This window comes from Schistocerca serialis, chromosome 2 (assembly GCF_023864345.2).
Source record: "Schistocerca serialis cubense isolate TAMUIC-IGC-003099 chromosome 2, iqSchSeri2.2, whole genome shotgun sequence".
Classification (NCBI taxonomy): Eukaryota; Metazoa; Arthropoda; class Insecta; order Orthoptera; family Acrididae; genus Schistocerca; species Schistocerca serialis.
In genome coordinates, this window is record NC_064639.1 from 62882103 (window position 1) to 62906438 (window position 24336).

The following is a 24336-nucleotide window of genomic DNA, read 5'->3' on the forward strand; positions in this document are numbered from 1 at the left end:
TTTTTTATCCACCCAATTACATTATATTTTCAAAAATTAATTATTTTCATTGATATAAAATCTTTTATGGATCGTAATGATGTCCTTCCAGAGTGTACAGTAAACCTGTCTACGAATGATTTCATAACCAAAGCTAACTAAAGGTGCATTTGCACTGAGTTCGAAATATGGTGTACAATATTGTTTGCAGCTCACGCATCATGTTGTCAACAACTTTGCAAAAAAACGTTGCATGCACAGACATTGTTCCTGGCAATTCAGATGAAAGGGACATTGTTCCTGGCACGCTACCCTAAATGCCACTACACGACACAAGTGTGTGTGTTTTTGCTCTATCTGTAGTGTCACATGTTGTCTTTACGTGTGCTCTTGATGAAAAGAATTGGACAAGAAGCAAAATTTACGAACTTGTCACTCTCCATTGACTACAGAGGCATAGGAGTGCCTCTTGAATTTTCAAAGTCATAGTTATAAAAAAGTATTAAACAGAAGCTTAACTCCCTACAAGAAAAAATACTGCATTGTTTTGCACCAACAGCAGTAATGTGGATAAAAAAAAGTTTCTCATCGTTTGGATTGCAGCTCTTGTCTTTTCAGAAATTTGGTCAGTGTGTTTTGGTGATGTGCAAACTGGTTTTACTACCAAATTTCTGAAAATATGTTATATTTATGTGTGCTTCACAACACCTCATCAGCACGCTGAGAAAAAAGGGCTTGCCAAACAAAAACATGACAAGTTACCAGCATGAAATAAAATACAAGTGGTCCTGAAAAACAGTGCAAACCAAATGTAAAGATTAAACAGAACAGAAATCCACTGATAATGGCACAGAGGTGTTGAACCATGTTTGAGAACTTTTGAAAAAATGGTGTTTTGCATAACTGGCAGACCTTACATCCAACAATATTTAGTTTCTCATTTCTCTACACCACCACCACCACCACCACCACCACAACAACAACAACAAGAACCACAGGATTCCTTATCTGACTCAGGAAAAATTTGACAGCAGCAAGCAAGCTGCCAGGATATGAAAGGCTGATGACAACAAAAAACTTTCTATGAGGCAGAAATGAATGTATGTAGGAGGCAGCAGTCAGTAGTAAACGAGTAGATGGCAGGGGGACCATCAACTGCAGATTCCCCTGACACATCCATTGGAAGTGTGAGGCTGCAGAAGTTTTCTTTATTGAAAATGATAATTTGGATTAGTTTCTGGGGGATGGGGGACCAATCCATATTTGCCATTTGGTTACTGACAGCCTCTTCTCAAGGTTGGCAGCTGTGTATATAAATTGTTTGAGTCTACTATTACAGGAGATTAATTTGCAAGGTTATTAATATAAAACATGCACAAGGGTCACCACAAACTTCCTTGGCACATGACACTTCCTTGGCACACGAATGAAATTACTTTTACATCTGCTTTGTACCAAAAAATCCTCAGTCCAGTCACAAATTTCATTTTGTATCCCACACTATCACATGTTCATTAATAAGTGTTGATGCAGTTCTGAGTCAAATGCTTTCTGCAACTTAAGAAATGCTGAATCTACCTTTTTGTCTTGATCTGTGAATTTCAGAATGTCAGGTGAGGAAAGCAGGAGTTGGGTAACATGACTGATGAGGCTTGCTAGCATGAAAGTCATTCTGTTCGAGATACTTCCTTACTTCTGCACTCAGAATATGTTAGAGCATTCAGTGGTACAATATAACATGATCAATTTTCATATTGGGAACTTTTTTGAAATAATCATAAAATCATTTCCCATCACACTGACAAATCCTTCCATCTTTTCCTATCAACAGACAGCATTACTTTTTATATTCTTTCCTCTATATCAACAGTTTAAGCCTTTAAACACTAGTTGTTGCTCATTATGTACATACCTGTTCTAGAGTAGTTTGGCCTATAGAGTAATCTTCAATATTAAACTTCAACTTCACATCTTCCATAATTCCAAACATCCTAGACCAAGGAAATCTTGAATTAGGGATGTAGTACGTCAGGAAGATATCATGTTCCTCTCGAAGTACTGCACCTGTCAATTAAATTACTTTTATCAGTTAAATATAATCATAAAACAGTAGCAATATGATCACATTTACTCTTTATGTTGTTCTTTGAGCTCTGTCTGAAGACTGCTCATGCTAATGGTGATAAAACAACACTGTTCATTTAGACAATATAGTTAATTTATAGAGTGGAAGTAGTGGAGATCCAACTTGGGGGAAAAATAATAAATTAAAATTCACAGCTTTACAACGAAAAGCACTTCATTTGGCTTATAGAGAAAAGTAATTTGCAATGCACAAACAATATTGCATGGAATAGCAGGAGGGGAGAAGTAGAGACGGGGAAAAAGATTAGGGAGTGTGTTGTTGGAATATTAGGCTGTGTAGTGCTAAAGTGGGAATAGGGAAGGGGTTAGGTAGATGGAGTACAGGGACTAGGGAAGGTTGAGTCCAGGGCACATTATGGGAATGTAGAATATAATGCATGGAGCATTTCCATCTGTGCAGTTTAGAAAAGCTGGTAGATGTCCAGATGACGCAGTCTGTGGAGCAGTCACGAAAGTGAAGGACATCATGTTGGATTGCATGCCTAGCAGCTAGGTGGTCCAGCTGTGTCTTGGCAATTCATGTGAACAGAAAGCTTGTTAGTTATCATGTCCACCTAGAATGTGGCACAGTGGTTGCAGCTAAGTTGGTACATCACACAGTTGCATTCACAGGTGGCCCTCTGATGGCTGGAGTAGGTGGTAGTGGGGGATGTATGGGACAGGTCTTATATCCAGTTCTATTGCAGGGATATGAAACATGAGGTATTGGGAGCAAGGGCAGAGTAGGAACACACGAGGATATTGTGTAGGTTCTGCGGGCGGCAGGAACCACTTTGGGACAGATGGGAAGGATAGTGGGTAGTAAATTCCTCATTTCAGGGCACAACAAGAAGCAGTTGAAACTCCAGTGGAGAATGTGATTAAACTGCTTCAGTCACCAGTGGAACTGAGTCACAAGGGGAGTGCTCCTCTGTGGCCAGATGGTGGGTTTGTGGGAGGTGGTAGGTGACTGGAGAGACAAGACGTGCGAGATACGACATTGAGTCGGTACTTTAGGTCAGTGAAGGCCTCACCGAGTCCCTCGATGTATTTGGAGAGCGACTGTTCATCACTGCAGATATGATGACCAAGGGGGGCTAGACTATACGGATAGGACTACTCGGTACCGAATGGGTGGCAGCCGTCGAAGTGAAAGTATTCTGGTGGTCGGTACTTTTTTTGGACGGAGACACTAATGTAGCTGTCCTCGAGGCAGAGTTCATCGTCGAGGAAGGTGGCACATTTGCTTACGAACCCTACCGGTCAGACTCAACCCAAAACCAATATCGACTCATTTCACTCCTCCATCTAACAGTGATCTGCCACCACTGCCTCCAGATCACCCCCTGTTAACATCCTTAACATTCCAGAATTTCTTAATCTCAAATGTTGCCTCACCATCATACCATTCTGATGTCCACCAAACCTACGCAATATCCTGGCCCATCCCGCTCCAAACCCCTTGCCTCACTGCTCATATTCTTGCAATAGACTGGTTGCAAGACCTCCCTCGTACATCCTCTCATAACCACTTGCTCAAACCCAGCCACTGGCATCTCCTACCATGTCAAAGGCAGGGCTACATGTGAAAGCAGTCATATCATTTACTGCTGCAGAACATGCTGTCCAACACAGTGTGTTTCTTTCCAGTGGTTGAGATCCTTCCTCCTGACACCAGCTTTCCTGGACCGCTCAGCTGGAATACATCCTATGTTCCAGTAGAGCCCTTGCCTCATCCTTCACCTATCTATCGCCTTATGTGCTCCATTCCATTCCAGCACTACACGGCCTTCTATTCCACCAACACATCCACTAGTTTATTTTCCATTCTCTACTTATCTCCTTTTCTGCTTGACACCCCCCCCCCCCCCCCCCCCAAACCTCTCAACTGTGCTGAATGCTCCCACAAGCAGTACTACACCTCCTCCACCTCTAACCTGCTACCTTCCTGCTACCTGCTTCTGCCTCTCCATATCCCTAACACTCGTGTCATATTGCTTCTCCCATCAGGCACAGCTGCAGTCTGCAGGCCGACCAGAGATAGTGTTAATGTACGTGTGACTTGTGCTTATATGAATGTGTGTTGTTTGTAATTCAGAAGGAGGCCTGTTGGCTGAAAGCTTAAATGTTCAGTAGTCTTTTTATTGTGACTGTTTGCAACTCAGTGTCTTCTGTGTGTGGTGAGTAGCAATTTATCCTTTTCATAATGTTGCAGTTATGAGATATAATTTTACTGGCACAGGAAAAGTATGGACAATATATGTTCACATTTCAGGTGCAGCTGAATGTCTCATTACTATTCGTGGCTGATACAGTCATTTTTTGCATATAAGAGCAAAGATGGAGGATAAAGAATGTGCTGTGTATCTTGTGGTTTTGATTATGTGTAATAACACAGATGTATGGGTAATATCTGTCAGCAATGAAGTTATAACTGAATTCCACGGAATGTTTTTTCCTTTCCTACACATTGGTAAGAGCTAGATTCGAAAGCTATAAGTTTTGTTGTAGTATAATAACAAGTACACATATAAGGTGTTACTATCATTTTTAAAAAAATATGTCATAAATATTGGTTCAAAGCTGAAGACTGCCCATGGCAAATTAGAGATAATATGGAAATTAGACTAATAACAGCATTTCATAAACATGAATGCAAATTTAATGAAGACTGTGTATACACAATTTGTCAATGAAAACAAAGAATCTAATTTTTTCATCGAGAGCATTATTTTACAAGCATGAACTCCTATAATGCCAACACAAAATAGAATGGAAACATTATACTTATTGAGCATTAATAAGACACTAAACATCAAGAAAAGGTTATAATTAGCTGCAAAAGTAAGGAAGAATGTGTGCCAACTGAAATTGGTGTCTGTAGTCATATATTCCTTAGAAAGTATTTTAAATTGTCAGGTAGAATTGCTGGTGGCCAATTACCTTCAGGGGGGGGGGGGAGGTTTAGTACTGCATGACACGTATAAAACTGACAACACTGTCCTAGCTTTCAGCAGCTGCCTAGTAGAGGTGGGAGGGAGAGGAAGGGCAGACCACTCAGTACCTGAGGTGATTGGCAGCTGTGATGGGTCTGTCCCCATCCTCACTGCAGGCCACACCATCACAGGTCTTATAAATAAAGTATAACTGATAAATTTTGCATTATACATTAACCCATCCAAAGCAAATGTGAATTTATTTACTGATAGAAACCACTTTAATATTTCTATGCAAGTTTGTCTTTCTGATTCCTTTATGTAACAACAAGAAGAACAGTGCCCTACCTGTAGGTGTTCTCAGCACAAACTGTTACTCAACCACAAACAAAATATTCCAAAGTGAAGTACCTTAAAGACAATATGCAGAGTGTGACATAATAAAAGGAACCTGTAAGTCTATACAATGATGAGCCAAAACATTATGACCCATTGTTACTAGCATTTTGGTCTACCTTTGGAACACAATACATCATCGATTCTACATGGCACGGATCCGATGAGTAAACGGTAGGTATCTGATGTACGTGGCCCCCAAATGTCTGTGCACAGGTCACATAAATTACAGGCCGCAGCATTCCAGAAGGGTTATGATTGGGCAAATTCGGTGGCTGAGACAGCGACGTGAGTTAGTGCTCCCCAAACCACTGTATCATTATTCTGGCATTGTGAATGGAAAATTACCCAGCCAGAAAATGAGTATTAACTGTAGAAGATAAGAAATATACCTCTCGTAATGCAGAAATTCCTGATCAAAATACTAGACAAGTACAAAATTACCATATGATACACAGAAGACTGAAAGAAACTGCAAACAGTCGATATATTAATGGAGCAAAATACTTCAATGCACTGCCAAATTAACTGAAGGTAATAACTGGAGAGACATTCAAAAAACATCTAAAATCGTGGCTCATTGAGGAGTGCTTCTATAGCCTACTGTACAAACTAAAATCTAAAGTATTATTATGCCAAATAATTTGGACTACATTCTTAAGCTCCTATTATAAAGTAAAATTAGATTGTATACTGTTGTATTGTACTACCAATTGCTATGCATGTAATTACATGTTTCACGCAAATAAATTACAAATTACAAAATTACCGTACGGAGTGACATCGACTATGAAGGGATGAGAGTGATTCACAATAATCAAAGCATAATCAAGTTTGGCAGTAAACATTATACTGTTGTGGTGTTCAGTCCAAAGACTGTTTTGGTACATCTCTCCATCCAAGTCTATGAGGTGTGCGAGAAAAGTAATGAGCCTAATTTTTTATCTACTAAAGTTTTGATTTTTGTCAGAAAACAATATTGCTCCTTCAAAGTAGTTCCTTCCGGCAGCTATACACCAGAGGAGTTGTTGTTCCTGGTCATGGTAGCAGCATTGAAGACTTCAGTTGGTAGAGCCTTTAACATGACAGTTACATTCTTTTGAATGTTCTTTAAGCGATCCAAAAATAGCATCCTTTTAAGATATTTTTTCAATTTTGGGAAAAGAAAAAAGTCACAAGACACAGATCAGGTGAACAGGGAGTCCGTGGAACAACAGGAATGCCTTTTGAGGTCAAAAATTGCATGCCGGAAGTGGCTGTGTGATATGAGGCATTCTTGTGATGCAGTGTCCACTTGTCTGCAATGTCTGGTCTCACTTGATTCACCCCTTTCCTGAATATTCCACGGACATCTTTGTATAACACTTGGTTGACAGTCTGTCCTGGAGGAACAAATCCCTTATGCACGATACCCCTTCTGTCAAAAAAACAAATCACTATTACTTTGATCTTCGATATGCTCATTTGAGCTTTTCTTGGCTGAGAAGGTGTCTCAGTGTGTCACTCCTCACTTTGTCTCAGGTTCATACTCAAAATTCAGGCTTCATCACCTGCGATCACATGACTGAACCATTCACGGTCAATGGTAATCCCTTAGAGAAGATCAATGCACACCTTTCTTCGATTGTTCTTCTGCTCAGTTGTGAGAGGTTTTCCAGGACCATTTTGGCACAAACCTACCACGCATGCATATTTTCAGTCAAATTTTGATCTATAGTGAGTCTTTAAGTTTAACATCCTTACTGTTAAATGTCTGTCCGATCTCACAAGAGAATGCACACGTTTGATGTTTTTGTCAGTTGAAGCTGGAGATCTCCCTGAGTTAGGTTCATCTCCAACGTGTTCTCCGCCTACCAAAAATGATTTGTGCCAGCGAAAAACTTTGCTCTCAGTAAGGAATGTTCTCCATAGACCTGCTCCAACTTTTCAAAAGTCGCACTTGTGTATTTCCTGAGTTTAACACAAACCTTGATTGCATAAAGTTGCTGTAAATTCTTCTGTTCCATTTTCGTAACACACAACAAAAGCACAACTTCAGCGATGGCACTCTCAAAAATCAAGTGAGGTGAAACTCGAACTGAGCTTCTGGAAGAGATGAATATTCCTGTCTACACAAGTAGAACAACACAGTGTTGCCACATTCCTCACAGTGTTGTCAGTCTCATTACATTTCTAATTCACCCCACATTTTGCGAAAGTCTCATCTTTGAATAACTACTCAACCAGCAAACATTTGCTTATTGTACTTAAGCCTTGGTCATCACACTCTATAATTTTTACTCCCTACACATCCTTCCATTACCAAACTGACAATTCCTCTACGAAACTCCAGGTAGGAGTATAAACAATGTAGGTAAAGAGGGATTGCTGCTTATTGTACAGAAGACACCTTAAGTTGCAGACAGGCACAAGGACACTTACATAAAGCTTTCAGCCTCAGCCTTCAACAGTAAAAGAGAGACACACACCATTCATAAACACATGCACACGACCGCCAATCCACCATCTCGCACCAGAGATGCTGGAGCTGGCAGTCGAGTGTGCATCAGGTGTGCTTGCTTGTGTAAGAATGGTGGGTGTCTCTCTTTTACTAATGAAGGCTGTGACTGAAAGCTTTATGCAAGTGTGTTTTAACTGTGCATGTCTGCAACTTAATGATCCTTTCTTTTATTCACTTTGTGCCATAAATTTCTTTTTTCTTCAAATTTTATTCAGTATATCTTCTTTAATTATTTGGTATACCCATGTACTCTTCAAACAATGGAAAATCTAGGATGGAGTGTAACAATACGAAAGAAGGAAAGTTGCTACTCACCATATAGCAGAGATGCTGAGCTGCGATAGGCACAACAAAAAGATTGTGAATCTTTTTATTGTGCCTATCGCAGCTCAGCATCTCCACTATATTGTGAGCAGTAACTTTCCTTCTCTTGTACTATTACATGTACTCTTCAAGATACTTCTGTAGCTCCACATTTCACTTTCGTAGATGGCTACACATCAAACCATTACTTTCAGGAAAGACATCATTAAATTTAATATTATATCTACCATTAACCCTTTAACTGCTCCGGACGTATTAACGCGCACCTTTGTACCTGTCCCTGTGTGCTCTGAATGTGTTTTCATGTGCCACCAGTCCTACTTGGTACTCTAAATGTGTCTACACCCTACTGCCTCAGTGGCACCCGTGTCCTCCTGACATGTTGAGATGTGCTGCGCTGCCACTTCTTCCGTGGCCTCTGGCCTCTGGCCGCATTAACGCACCCAGGCGTATATTCATGCCGAGTGCCTAGGAGCTGTTCAGCATTCCGCTGGCACAGTTGAAGTCTCACGAGTGTTTGCTGCTGTGTTCTTGTGTTGTAGTTTTCGTCTGTGCTTTTACTGACTGTTGACAACGTTAATGTTTTGAGAAGAAAATAGCATGCCGTCGTGGTTGTACTGATGAAGAAATCATCGAAATTCTCACTAGAAGCGACAGTGAGAATGAAATTTTTGACAGCAATGGTAGTGATTATTCTTCAACTGAATCTCAAAGGAACAGTCCTGTGCCGAGTACTTCAGCTGGAACAGCACATCTGTCAACATGGGAGGAGTATCATTCAGAATCTGATGAGTCTGAGAGTGATAGTGAAGTGCCAGTGAAAAGAGCTCGCTTAAGTGATATGTTTGACTGGAAGAAAAGTGATTTTCATCGAAACAGGTTTCAAGGAACTGTATTCATTTTCACTGTTTGTATGCTAATGGCTCGTGTGAAAAAGCTGAAAATCGTTGACCACTTTGCCACAGACATACTCTTGAACTCTCCTGTTTTTGGTGAAATTATGTCCAGGGACTGTTTTCTGTTAATTTTAAGAATGCTTCAGTTCAGTGATAACTCTGTAAACAATGGAGAAGACAGGTTGTTTAAAATGAGGTATATTGTTGATAAAATTCGCGCAACATTTCGCAGCACATTTCACCCATACCAAAAGCTCTGCATTGACGAAAGCCTCTTGTTGTTCAAAGGTTGATTATTGTTCAAACAGCACATTCCCTCCAAAAGAAGTAGCTCTGGAATAAAAACATTTGTGCTACGCAACTGCCAGGTGGGTTATATTCTGGATTTCATTGTTTACATGGGCACAAATACTGAAATTGAATTCCACAATCTGAGGAAAAGTGGCAACGTAGTAGCAACATTGATGAAACCATTTTTAGGAAGGGGACATACGCTCTATGTCCATAATTGGTATTCAAGCCCAGGCCTGTTCCTCTGGCTTCATAACCATGGAACAAGCGCATGTGGTACTGTTCGCAAAAACATATGCAACATGCCAAAATTACAGAACAAACTAAAATGAGGAGAAATACAGCTGATGTCCACTGGCACACTCCTTGTGATGAAATGGTGTGACAAAACAGAAGTGTGGATGCTGACCACCTGTAATACTGCAGAAATGGTTGATACGGAAAAGACAAACAGAGAGACAGGTGGAAGATTAAGGAAACCGCAATGTATTGCAGATAACAACAAGAGTATGGGTGCTGTTGACTGCTGTGACATGCTGCTGAGTTCAGTGCAATCAGCACGAAAGACTGTCAAGTGGTACAAAAAATTCTTTTGCCACATACTGGATCTGTGCATTTTAAATGCCGATGCTCTCCACAGAGTAGTAGTAACAGGATGAAAAATGCAACTAGCGGAATTTCATTTGTGTCTGGTAAGAGAGCTTGTTGAAGCTTGTGCAAAAGAACGGAGGAAAGCTGGCAGAGGAAGGTGGTCTGGAGACAAGAATCCTCTAAGATTTACTGAGAGGCATTTTCCAAAGATCACTGAGATGGAAAACTCAAAGAAACATACGCCAATGTGCCGGTGCGCAGCATGCTCGAAGCAGAAAGTGCGCTGAGAAACGAGATACAAATGTAGAGCATGAAACATACCACTATGTGTAGTGCCATGTTTTGAGGCCTATCACACTAAACGAAACTATTAACTGTCTATAATCACTCAGAAGAGAAGAAATGACATTGATAATTTTCTAAAAGTAAATGTCAACAAAAAGAAAATAAAGATAAAAAATACAAAAATTGTATACAAAATAAAATATATATATATATATATATAATGGAAGGAAACATTCCACGTGGGAAAAATTATTATAAAAAACAAAGATGAGGTGACTTACCGAACAAAAGCGCTGGCAGGTCTTTCCTGATGAGGCACCAGTTTGTTGCGAAAGCTTGAATTTTGTGTGTATGTTTGTGTTTGTGTGTCTATCGACCTGCCAGCGCTTTTGTTCAGTAAGTCACCTCATCTTTGTTTTTTATAAAATATATATATATATATATATATATATATATATATATATATATATATATATATATATATATATATATATATATATATATATGAATATAATAGAGGGAAACATTCCACGTGGGAAAAATATATCTAAAAAGAAAGATGATGAAACTTACCAAACAAAAGCGCTGGCAGGTCAATAGACACACAAACAAACACAAACATACACACAAAATTCTAGCTTTCGCAACCAATGGTTGCCTCGTCAGGAAAGAGGGAAGGAGAAGGAAAGACAAAAGGATATGGGTTTTAGGGAGAGGGTAAGGAGTCATTCCAATCCCGGGAGCGGAAAGACTTACCTTAGGGGGAAAAAAGGACAGGTATACACTCGCACACACACACATATCCATCCACACATACACAGACACAAGCAGACATTTGTAAAGGCAAAGAGTTTGGGCATTTTTTGGGCAGAGATGTCAGTCGGGGCGGATGTACAGAGGCAAAGATGAAGTTGAAAGACAGGTGAGGTATGAGCGGCGGCAAATTGAAATTAGAAATTAGCGGAGATTGAGGCCTGGCGGATAGCGAGAAGAAAGGATATGCTGAAGGGCAAGTTCCCATCTCCGGAGTTCTGACAGGTTGGTGTTAGTGGGAAGTATCCAGATAACCCGGACGGTGTAACACTGTGCCAAGATGTGCTGGCCGTGCACCAAGGCATGTTTAGCCACAGGGTGATCCTCATTACCAACAAACACTGTCTGCCTGTGTCCATTCATGCGAATGGACAGTTTGTTGCTGGTCATTCCCACATAGAACGCTTCACAGTGTAGGCAGGTCAGTTGGTAAATCACGTGGGTGCTTTCACACGTGGCTCTGCCTTTGATCGTGTACACCTTCCGGGTTACAGGACTGGAATAGGTGGTGGTGGGAGGGTGCATGGGACAGGTTTTACACCGGGGGCGGTTACAGGGGTAGGAGCCAGAGGGTAGGGAAGGTGGTTTGGGGATTTCATAGGGATGAACTAAGAGGTTGCGAAGGTTAGGTGGACGGCGGAAAGACACTCTTGGTGGAGTGGGGAGGATTTCATGAAGGATGGATCTCATTTCAGGGCAGGATTTGAGGAAGTCGTATCCCTGCTGGAGAGCCACATTCAGAATCTGATCCAGTCCCGGAAAGTATCCTGTCACAAGTGGGGCACTTTTGGGGTTCTTCTGTGGAAGGTTCCGGGTTTGAGGAGATGAGGATGTGGCTCTGGTTATTTGCTTCTGTACCAGGTCGGGAGGGTAGTTACGGGATGCAAAAGCTGTTTTCAGGTTGTTGGTGTAATGGTTCAAGGATTCCGGACTGGAGCAGATTCGTTTGCCACAAAGACCTAGGCTGTAGGGAAGGGACCGTTTGATGTGGAATGGGTGGCAGCTGTCATAATGGAGGTACTGTTGCTTGTTGGTGGGTTTAATGTGAACGGACGTGTGAAGCTGGCCATTGGACAGGTGGAGGTCAACGTCAAGGAAAGTGGCATGGGATTTGGAGTAGGACCAGGTGAATCTGATGGAACCAAAGGAGTTGAGGTTGGAGAGGAAATTCTGGAGTTCTTCTTCACTGTGAGTCCAGATCACGAAAATGTCATCAATAAATCTGTACCAAACTTCGGGTTGGCAGGCCTGGGTAACCAGGAAGGCTTCCTCTAAGCGACCCATGAATAGGTTGGCATACGAGGGGGCCATCCTGGTACCCATGGCTGTTCCCTTTAATTGTTGGTATGTCTGGCCTTCAAAAGTGAAGAAGTTGTGGGTCAGGATGAAGCTGGCTAAGGTAATGAGGAAAGAGGTTTTAGGTAGGGCGGCAGGTGATCGGCGTGAAAGGAAGTGCTCCATCGCAGCGAGGCCCTGGACATGCGGAATATTTGTGTATAAGGAAGTGGCATCAATGGTTTTGTCTTTCCTTCTCCTTCCCTCTTTCCTGACGAGGCAACCATTGGTTGCGAAAGCTAGAATTTTGTGTGTATGTTTGTGTTTGTTTGTGTGTCTATCGACCTGCCAGCGCTTTTGTTTGGTAAGTTTCATCATCTTTCTTTTTATATATATATATATATATATATATATATATATATATATATATATATATATATATATATAATGGAAGGAAACATTCCACGTGGGAAAAATTATATATAAAAACAAAGATGAGGTGACTTACCGAACAAAAGCGCTGGCAGGTCGATAGACACACAAACAAACACAAACACACACACAAAATTCAAGCTTTCGCAACAAACTGTTGCCTCATCAGGAAAGAGGGAAGGAGAGGGGAAGACGAAAGGAAGTGGGTTTTAAGGGAGAGGGTAAGGAGTCATTCCAATCCCGGGAGCGGAAAGACTTACCTTAGGGGGAAAAAAGGACAGGTATACACTCGCACACACGCACATATCCATCCACACATACAGACACAAGCAGACCTCTGTCTGCTTGTGTCTGTATGTGTGGATGGATATGTGCGTGTGTGCGAGTGTATACCTGTCCTTTTTTCCCCCTAAGGTAAGTCTTTCCGCTCCCGGGATTGGAATGACTCCTTACCCTCTCCCTTAAAACCCACTTCCTTTCGTCTTCCCCTCTCCTTCCCTCTTTCCTGATGAGGCAACAGTTTGTTGCGAAAGCTTGAATTTTGTGTGTGTGTTTGTGTTTGTTTGTGTGTCTATCGACCTGCCAGCGCTTTTGTTCGGTAAGTCACCTCATCTTTGTTTTTGTATATATATATATATATATATATATATATATATATATATATATATATATATATATATATATATATATATATATATATATATTTTTTTTTTTAACTTCGCCAGTGCCAGTCCAAAGCCAAGATCAAAAAGAAGGATGGAAAATATATTCAGAAGGTGTAAAAGATACTCCAACACTTAGGATTTCTGATTTTGAAACAATTTTTAGAAGTATTACTGCACTCTCAAAAACATGAACTGCATTTCTCAGTTGCCATTAAATCTATTACATATGTTAAGCATAAAACTAAAAGAAGCATAGTGCTACATTGATGATTTAAACAAACATCATGTCTGTTTACATGGCCATCTTCTGCAGCAGCTCTAACAATTAATTATTGTTGGCTTTGCCGTCTTAATCTTACTGCAATTAATGAAGAAGAATTTCACACTAGACGCATTTCGCTTTTATTTACAAAGCATCTTCTCTGGTCATTGGTGTTCCTGCTTCATGTTTACATCCTTTGCACACCACTTGCTTTCCCTCTCTTTATTAGTGGAGGTTGACATCTAAAGACGATGTCTTTGTTTACATATAGCTGGCAGTTTTTTTTTTTTTTTTTTTTTTTTTTGAAGTTTTCAGCTTTTTCTTCCACTGCATTGGCACTGTAGCTCACCTCACTTGGAACTCGAGTTCCACAAATGGGGTGAGGTACAGTGCCAATGCAGTGGAAGAAAAAGCTGAAAATGGCAAAAAAGACTGCCAGCTATTTGTGTACAAAAATGTTGTCTTTAGAAGTCAACCTCCACTAATGAAGAGAGGGAAAGCAGAGGTGTGAAAGGATGTAAACATGAAGCAGGAAAACCAGTGAACACAGAAGATGCTTTGTAAATAAAAGTGAAACGTGTCAGGAGTGAAATTATGTTTCATTAATTGCAGTTAGCTTAAGATGGCAAAGCTAACATTAATTAATTCTACATATCGTTTATTATAGTGATTCTTAGCAACATAAGCAGTTTCAATGCACATCATGTGTGTCCAGTAATTCATCTGACGATTCAAAGCCACGGAAAAAGTATTGAGATACATCATATGTCAGTGATCACACTCAGAAGGCGAGACAACCACAAACACCATGGCTCAAGAAATATTCAGCACAGGGTGTGCTCGGCCAAGTGGTGAGCTCAGCTGCAGGTTGATGGGGAAAGCCATTAGCACAGGTACCAGGATTAGACAGCCTCAATGGTGTTCTTGACCTGGCTAGATGGATGCATGGCTGCAGCAGCAAAAGGGTTAACAAGTTTTCTTTAACAGAAACACTTATCTTGCAACTGCCACACTGAATTTTATATTCTCTCTACTCTGCCGACAGTCAGTTATTTTGCTGCCCAAATAAAAATACTCACTTACTACTTTCATGATCTAATTTCTTAATATAATAAGTTTTACTTTTGTTTGTGTTAATCTTATAATCTCTTTTCCACATAAACTCAGAACCTACAAGTATTACTGTAGGAACACAGACATGCATTGACCACATTCTCACAAACATAACAAAGAAGAACATAAACATAAACACCATAGAAAACAATATATTTGACCACAGAGTCCTTACTATGAAGATTGATGTAGGGAATGTCAATATAAGTAAAAGTGATACATTTATGTATAAAAGAAAATTTAATTATAATTAACTTACGGTGGTATTAGAAAATGACAAACGGTAATCAGTTTACAATGTAACAAATGTGAATGATAAAATGGGAAAACTTCTATAAACTATTCAATAACTTTAAAGGCAGTGTGGCCTCAGCTGCCTGAGACTGCAGTTGTGTGTGTGAGTAGCATTTGTGTGAGTTTGTATGTGTGTGTTTGTTATTTAATTTAGACAAAGGCCTTACTGGCCGAAAGCTATATTTGCGACAGTCTTTTTGTTGTGCCTATCTGGAACTCAGCATCTCCACTATATGGTGAGTAGCAACTTCCCTTTTCACAATATTGTTACATTCCATCCTGGATTTTCCATTGTTTGATATTTTATCAATGAGTCACTGTTGAAATCAGCCAACTGATACGAATACCTGGGTGTAACATTTTATATGGATATGAAACTGAATGGTCATGTAGGCTCAGTCATGGGTTGAGCAGATGGTAGATTTCAATTTATAGGTAGAATACTGGGGAATCTCCAGAAGCAGCTGGGAAGACGGATGTAACATAGTCCTTCAACAATTACATTGGTGGTGCCAAGGAGTCAAACTGCTTGTTGTGCCTGAAAGGACCACATATATGCTGTTAAAGGGAATCTTTTAAAAGACCCGATCATGAAATTAGCTTACGGGTTGAAATATGCTCACTATTTTTACTTACTTAAATTTGGCATATTTCGTGAAATGTTTACAAGATGATATTTGTCTTGGCTTCAGTCGTCTAGTAGAAGTATGATTCCATAATGCAGTTTCGTCGGCTGCAGAAATGACCTGGTTCAATGCATTTGCCTCATTTTTGGTGCTTCAAATACCATTTCTTCGAATGTGGTTTCTTCTTAAAGATTATATAAAAATAGTAGTGACATAATTCATATTTTTCTGTTCACTAGCAAATTATTATGACGGCGACCTGCACATTGTTCTACCGTCAACACACACCAAGAGTTCACTGCCGACTGGCTACAGTCAAAGACAACTCCAGCGTCAAAGACATTTTACACAACACACAAGCTTGTACTTGTAATCAGTCTCTTTGATATTCTTCGTCACATCTACTAATAGTAATCAATATGCTGTCACTCTCAAAAATATAAGTAAATTAACATAAAATAAGGCAAATTACAATTTAAAAAAAAATTCTGACAAAAATATAAGAAAACATTTACAATTTGGTATCGACAAATCCGGTAGAAAATAATACATCTCCCAGATCCATTACAAGGTCCCTTAAGAGAAAGATCATCACCAGATACTTAGGCATCTTCTTGGATGAATGACAATGTTATGGTGAACATATTAAAGAAATGAGCAAGAAAACCAAGAACATGGTGAACAAAATTATTAGTCTCACCAGTTACGATTACAAGCGGCCAATGTGAAGAATAAGAATCTTTCATAATGCTATCTTAACTGCAATCGTGGGATACTGTGCAGGTGCTTGGGTTCAAAGACTTTGGTCATAACATCAGCACGGATAGTTACCAGGGTGCCAAGTGGAATACTTCTTCTGTTCACGGGAGATCTTGGTACTTTGAGCTGCTGCAAGTAACACTTTGATTATGTCCTCTCAATCTCCACATACGGGAAAAAGTGGTGATGTATTGGCTGAAGAAAGAACAATATCATGAAGTGCTGAATTTATGGGCCATGAGCAAGCATCAAATTCAAAATCAGAGCCTTTGCCTATGGTAGAAAGAATGGGATGATGCCCAAACAGCAAGGTGCACCTTTAGTTTTTTGACAAACATAAAAGAAAGACTGGGAACAGAGCACCTGAATCCCTCAAGAGGCCTGACACACTTCTCGGCTGGTCACAGCCCCTGTGCCACCTACCATCATTGAACTGGTAAAAGACAGACCCAGTGGTAAAAATGAAATGAAAGAACATACTATCTAGTGATGTCTGCTGTATGCTGATAAGCTGATACTGATTGAGAGCAACTGAATCAGAACAGAACACTCGATGTCAAGGAATATTGAATTGGGAAACAGAATGACAGATCTTGGACAATACTGCTGATGCTATTTCAAGAAAGGCTCGGGTAGCGCACTATCTTATCAATCGACCCCTGCCTACTGCACTGTGAGAGATTGCAACAGAAGATTGAGAAGCAATGCAGGAAGGCAGCAGCAGTCAACAGTTGTGGCTGAAGAACTGCCGACAACCACTTGTGCAGCCACCATAATAACAACAACGTAGAGAAATATGGACACGGTCCGTGTCTCGCCGCCTGAGGCGCCAGAACTGGGATGACGTGGGCTGGCATGCGGCTGTGCTCTTCACTGGCAACAGCAAAGCTCCCGTGGAGTAGGAGAATCCTCCCCTGCAACCAGGGAGCCAACAAACAATGGAAGAGACAGATACAAACCCCACACCCTGAGTGCCTGAGGAACCGGAAGGCCGAGCCTGTGGACCAGGGCACATTGGAGTGTATTGTTTAATGTGACAGACAGAAACTGAAGTTATCACAACAATAGCAGACATAGATTTGGTAGTAGGTGTAGTTTTCATTCATAGTAGAAATACCTTTTTTAATATTATTATTATTATTATTACAAATAGTTATAGCGAGAGGAGGTAGCCCTGAGTAGGATAAAATTAAGTATTAATGTATCTTGCATAATTTCTGTGAGAATCAATACAGCCTTTGTTTAAATTATTGGTTATGGGCTACAATGAAATGGAATAAATAAATATTTTGTTGAGTATATGCAGATTAAAAATTTTGGTAATTGAGTGCTAGACTGGGAGTAATATCAAAGTGTGTGTCTTCTGTGGGCAGGTCCTAAATGTTAAGTTCAGTGCATTCTTCACTGAACAATGAGGGCATACAATTTCGATAAACCACTAAGAATGATGAAGCCCCCCCCCCCCCCCTCCCCACATGTTTTGGATGTCAGTATCTGTGCAGTTAGGAAAGTAGGTGTGGACCTTGTATCATGTTATGCTATGAATAATGAAGTGGTTACATTGTAAGTGCAAACATGCATTACCAGTAATGTATTTACAAAATACGTAACAGTTACTTGGATAAATTTTTCATTTGGCAATCTGCTACTCACCTGCAAATGTGTCATTAATAAAAGCCTTTATGGCAGACACACTATTGTGAGAATATTCACTGTCTTGCATGTGATTTTCCTTTCGTGGCTTCTTCAACTTCACAGTTAATGTATAACCCTCAGCAAATTTGTTTTTAAGATGTTGTGAAGAGCCAAGGCACTGGAATTGTCCATTAACCATAATAGCTAGTTTAGTGCACAATGCTTCACACTCTTCCATGCTGTAACAGTGAATTCAATTAACAATTACATAGTTGGACAAAGAAGATATGAATTGTCATAGAGAAAGCAGATATTTACAATAGTTGCTCCTTGGAATATTTGAGGAGCATACTCAGACATTTGCTATGTGAATAATGATAATCCAAATAAATGCTGCACTAGCAAGTTGCACTGATAAGAACAAACAGTTCCTCACAGTGATTACCAACTTTTTTCAGTTGTTACACATCATATGCCTTATTCACCTTTGAACATTTGTACATACAATTTGCTATTGTGCCCAGGGGCACCATCCACAACACGTGTGATGGCTACAATGTGTGAGTCATGGAAAGCACTGCTCATTCTGTCTGTGGCAGCCAAGCAAATTTTCAAGTATACTCCCAGACTGCCATGCAATGCACAAAGAGCTACAGACCATTGGGTTCCTCGCCAGGCAACAGCAATAGATCACGAGACTACGCCTACATCCAGTCACGAGTTACTAGGGGCAGCACATCTCTTTGTGGAGAATAGCTATTAAAGAAAACACAGGAACCATTGCAGACAGTTCCTGTCAATAAGGGCTAGCCAATTCATACGGCAACTGCTTGCAGTCCCCCAATTAAGCTCTTGTCAACGTGCCGTCAGGGATGACTGTGCAATGCACAGAAGTAGGCTTCTGTGTTGGAAAACAGCTCAAGTGTTGGTCATTTCAGTGTTTAGTTCCTGCTCCTCAAAGTTAGCTGGAGCTAAATCCATAAAAACTGTATTTTGGTTGGAATTGCAGAAGAGGTGGAGTTAATTTGTCATTATAGATAGCGACAAACAGTTATTTGGTTTTCAGGAGGACAATACAGAAGCTACTGCACTCCTATTGGGACACTTTACAATTAGGAATAATAGATAGATTTTTGCAAATCAATGTCATCAAATAAATATTTCAATAATTATGTACATGTAGCTACACAACACAGTCTAATGTTTATATATAATTCACTGGTATAAAAAATTTAGGTTACTGGAATTCTTGAACAGAATAAAATCATTTACTTTTCATCCATTTTACAATGCTAGTCCTAAATTTGTTTTTGGCAATATGAGGGCACTCTCAATTAATTTACTGAAGTAGGCAAGATCAAATTATTTACAGCTATTGCAGGTTACTCTCAGTTCTTGTGTTATGGCAATGAACTGACTGAGAAAGACACAGCTAGGTACTGCCATTACATGGAGTCATTTGGAATGACACCCACATGATTCATGTAATTTAAATCCTGCAGTGAAGCTGATAGTCTTTTTTGTTGTTTAAACACTAATTTAGAGCCATAACAATATTACATAACTCAGATGGGATGTGAAGAATGTGAAACAAACATAGGTGTTCTTTGCTAACACAGCTCTTTAGTTCATGCAGTAAATAGCTCATGCATTCTAATCTGCTACATAAGTTTCCTATGTGGGTATCCCACCTGACTTTCACTCTATGTGAAGTTCTGATGGTTTGTGTTTTTTGGTTATGAATGGGAGCATTGTGAAGTTCTGACGGTTTGTGTTTTTTGGTTATGAATGGGAGCATTAAGTCTGAACATAATGCTTTAATTTTTACTGTCATTTTCCTGTAGTGCATTTGCTTGAAGCAAGTACTACATCTTTCGGTAATCCCACCAGATGTGCAAATGAATGATCAATGCCTGTAATGTTGTGCACGTTCAGTGGTGACACCTGCATCTACACCTACATACATGCTCTGCAAGCCATTATACTGCGCATGGCGGAGGGTACCCTGCATCACTATTAGTCATTTCCTCTCCTGTTCCAGTCACAAACAGAGCGAGGGAAAAACGGCTGTCTATATGCCTCCATATGAGCCCTAATTTCTTGTACTTACCTTTGTGGTCCTTATGCTGTGTGCTAGTGGTAGCAAAATCATACTGCAGTTGGCTTCAAATGCAGGTTCTCTAAATTTTCTCTACAGTGTTCCTCAACAAGAACTCTGCCTTCCCTCCACCGACCAAGCATGGGGGCACAGTGGTTAGCACACTGGATTCACAATTGGAAGGATGATGATAAAACCCACGTCTGGCCAATCTGATTTAAGTTTTCTGTGATTTCCCTAAATCACTGCAGGCAAATTCTGGGATGGTTCCTTTGAAAGGGCATGGCCGATTTCCTTCCCTAATCCGATGGGACCGATGACCTCACTGTTTCATCCCCTCCCCCAAATCAATCGACCAGAGATTCCTGTTTGAGTTCCCAAAGCATCTCTGTAACACTTGCGTGTTGTTAGAAAGTACTGGTAACAAATCTAGCAGCCCGTCTCTGAATTGCTTCAATGTCTTCCTTTAATCTGACCTGCACGGATCCCAAACACTTGAACTGTACTCGTGAACAAGTTGCAACTGAAGCTGACCTTTCATCTTCCCCACCATAATCCTTAAATGCTCATTCCAGTTCACATCGCTTTGCAACATTATGCCAGGACACTATTAATGTTACATCTGAATAATAAGGGTTTGTTTCTCTTACTCATCTACATTAACTTACAGTTTTCTACAGGTAGAGCTAACTGCCATTCATCGTGCCAACGAGAAATTTTGTCTAACGAGGAACCCCTTTAGAGCGAGGTCGCAAGTTCAGTATTTACTAAGTCTTGTTTGAAAGTGTTTTATTAACAATCGTGACAGGAAAAATATTAGGTGCTAATGACTCCCAATGTGCATCAGGAGGGCAATAGAAAATGAGTGTCCAAGAGGTGCAGAGATCAACCTCCAATGAGATGTATGTATTAAACTTCACGAAACAGACATCATCGACATTCGAGCAATATTCAAAACAAACCATTAACTTGTACAATGAACACCATTAAGATTGCAGGCAAACTCCTTGGGAGTTACAAACCATACATAACATTCAACTAGGTATCCAGTCTTAAAGAATGCATATAGAATCATATTGGTGTAACAGGGTGATGACAACTGATGGAATGTGATGGCATGCAACCAAATGCAAAACAATCTGTCATGTAGCTTATCATGAAACTGGCTACCTTTAAGGCATAGCTGCAGACAGTGTGATAATATCTTTTATAGTCATGAAAAAACAAACATCCAGAGGCTAAATTTGTTCAGTGGTTCAAGGTGATCTGAACTGCAATTTCACTTTTCAGGAGGGACAGCTTGCTTGAAAGGAATATGATTTTTATGCGGAGACCAGGAATCAAGCAAAAGAAAGTTATTTTGACCAGCTACTGGCTAAAAGCAGTGCTCAAACCACAGCTGTTGCATTTATGTCCATTTTCTCACTCTTGTTTGCTGTGACACAAATATTGCCGACTGTCCTTGCAAAATCATGCGCATGAGAAAGAACTGTAGGGGGCAAAGCACTTCCAACTTCTTGCACCACAATAAATAACATTCCAGCCAGTTTATCATCCAGATTAACAGTCAGTATAATTGTATATAAATGCTTTAAGACATCACTGTTATTTGATATTGACACAACTCCCTTGGTACTTCTAATTTCCAGGGTTCCTTCCATATGCATTCCCTCTTCAAGTACTGATTGGTTGGAGTTGAAAACAAATACTTTACTGAATGATCGAATAACTTTGTTTATTTCATCTACAAATTTTTGGGCAAATTCCACAGTTCACTGTGCAACATCAAGGTGAAGCTCTGTTTGAAATTTCATTATCTTACTTCTTCCAATTTGGTAGCACTCTTTGAAGTTATGCAGCCATCCACTGCTTCTCTTAAAATCACTGTAATCTCTGTCACATGCAATTTGATGTGCATAATGAAGTAGGTTACTATCATGCACATTCTGTAAATTGTATCAAGCATCCTTGAAACATGCAAACACCAGTTTTTGTAACAAGTGCACCTTGTCCTCTCTTGAATGTCCATAGTTTTTCTTATGCACCAAATTGTCTGCACAGTTGAGCATATGTGACACCACTTCCCTGACTCAAGTCTCAAGAAAATTTATTATTCCAAACCGAAAATATGTTCGAGGATTATGCAGCAAACTGATGTTAGGGATATTGGCCTGTGATTTTGTGGGTCTTTTCTTTTGCCCTTCTTATATGCAGGTATCACTTGTGTTTTTCCAGTCACTTGGGACTTTGCACTGGGTGAGAGATTCATGATGAATACAAGCTGGGGAAGGGACCAATGCTGTATAGTATTCTTTGTAAAACTGAACTGGGATTCCATACGGACCGGCATCATACCGGTTTTCAATTCTTTTTGCCTCTCTCTAAGCCAGGGATGCTTGTTACTGTCTTGTCCGCACAGAATCTGTTCAATGGTCAAATGATGGTATGTTTGTACAATTCTCCTGAATAAATGATTTCTTAAACGTGATATTTCAAACTTCGGCTTCAGTTTCGCTATCTTTAACTGCCATGCCAGACTGGTCAACTAGTGGTTAGATGGAAGAACTAGACCTGCAAAGTGATCTTACATAGAACCAAAATTTTCTTGGGTTCTCTGCTAGATCTTTTGCTAAGGTACGACAGCAGTAGTTGTATGCTTCAAGCATAGATCTTCCCACATGTGCAAGAATCATTACTAACCTTTGCTCATTGTCATTTGTGCATCCCCTTTTGAACCGAGACTGAAACAGCCTCTGCCTCCTCAACAGTTTTTGAATTTTGTTATTAAACCACAGTGAGTCTTTTCTGTCCTTAATCCACTTACTAGGCACATAATTCTCCAAACCATGACTTACAAACTGCTCAAAGTTTGCCCATAATTCCTCTACATCCAAATTACTGGAATTACGTGATGTCAATCCATTTTCAAAGTGAGATGCTAACAACTGCTTATCTGCTCTTTCTAGCAGAAACACTCTCCCTGCCTTCTCAAGTGATTTATTAACTTTCATAACCATAGTCACTGTAATTACATCATGATCACTGATCTCTGTTGTAATATCCCGGCCCCCGAGACTACACTAGCATATGATATGTTATTTAATATATGTGTAGGAACCCGATCAGCTGATGGGTTCCACAAACTCTCTATTGTTTTAATGATAAATTCTGAAATACAGGTATGTAGTGCATTGCCTCTGCAAGAGAGATGCATTTTATCTTTCGGCTGTAGTTGCTCCTTGGAGAGCTAAATCTAAAGAGAAAAGCAGAGACAGGTGACACACACTGTTGTGGTATGCAATCAAGAGTAGACACGTACAAATCTTGAACAGAATTGTAACTCGCTGTTGTCTACCATTAAAGATACTTTTATTTTACTTTACTATTGTGACAAATGTATTAAAAATACTGAAGAGAAGGGACTGCAATTTTCCTCAAGGATATAATAGTGTGCTGAAAAGTTATTTAAACGTGTTTCATTTTATAAACGATGCATTTCCAAGAGTGAAAATATGTGCAAGTGTTCTGTGGGATCTTTTCTCTGTATAGTATGTGTATTAATCCTGGTGTATAGTTGTTGGAGAGAATGAACTTACATAAACCACAGCCAAGCAGAGTATCCAGCCATCCACAATGATGGGGGTCCTTCATAAATGAATTTCAAGCTAACTACCATTAGTGTTCAGGAAAGCATGAGAGAGACATTATAGCTCATTGCCTGCACCACTATGGTCTACGTAGAAATTCTGTTAGACTGTAGAATCTTTTTGCAATTTCTGTTACTGACATTCAGTAGCTAGAAAGTGTTACATATAAATATGAATATATTTATGTTATGTGTTTCGTGTTGTGGTAAAAACTTGATCATATTACAAGATCCAATGGGAACAGCAAGCAAATGTGTGGACTAGTAACGAACCCAGTTTAGAGCAAGCTGTAGCACTGAGTCAGGGAGAGGGTAATGATCCTATAGCTGGTCTTTCGAACAGATGAGACCTTAATTGACAACAGTTATGAATCTAACTGACAAACAGGCAAATAT

The 24336-nt window shown here is 39.9% G+C and overlaps 1 protein-coding gene across 1 annotated transcript in view; it reads right to left on the bottom strand.

The window, feature by feature from the left end:
* Positions 1 to 24336, bottom strand: part of LOC126455728 (phospholipid-transporting ATPase ABCA3) — a 526358-nt gene that overhangs the window by 22386 nt on the left and 479636 nt on the right. The window contains exons 25-26 of the mRNA XM_050091496.1: positions 18215 to 18435; positions 1892 to 2043 (exon numbers count right to left, since the gene is read on the bottom strand). Of these exons, the coding sequence (XP_049947453.1) occupies positions 1892 to 2043; positions 18215 to 18435 (373 nt within the window). The remainder of the gene's footprint in view (positions 1 to 1891; positions 2044 to 18214; positions 18436 to 24336) is intronic.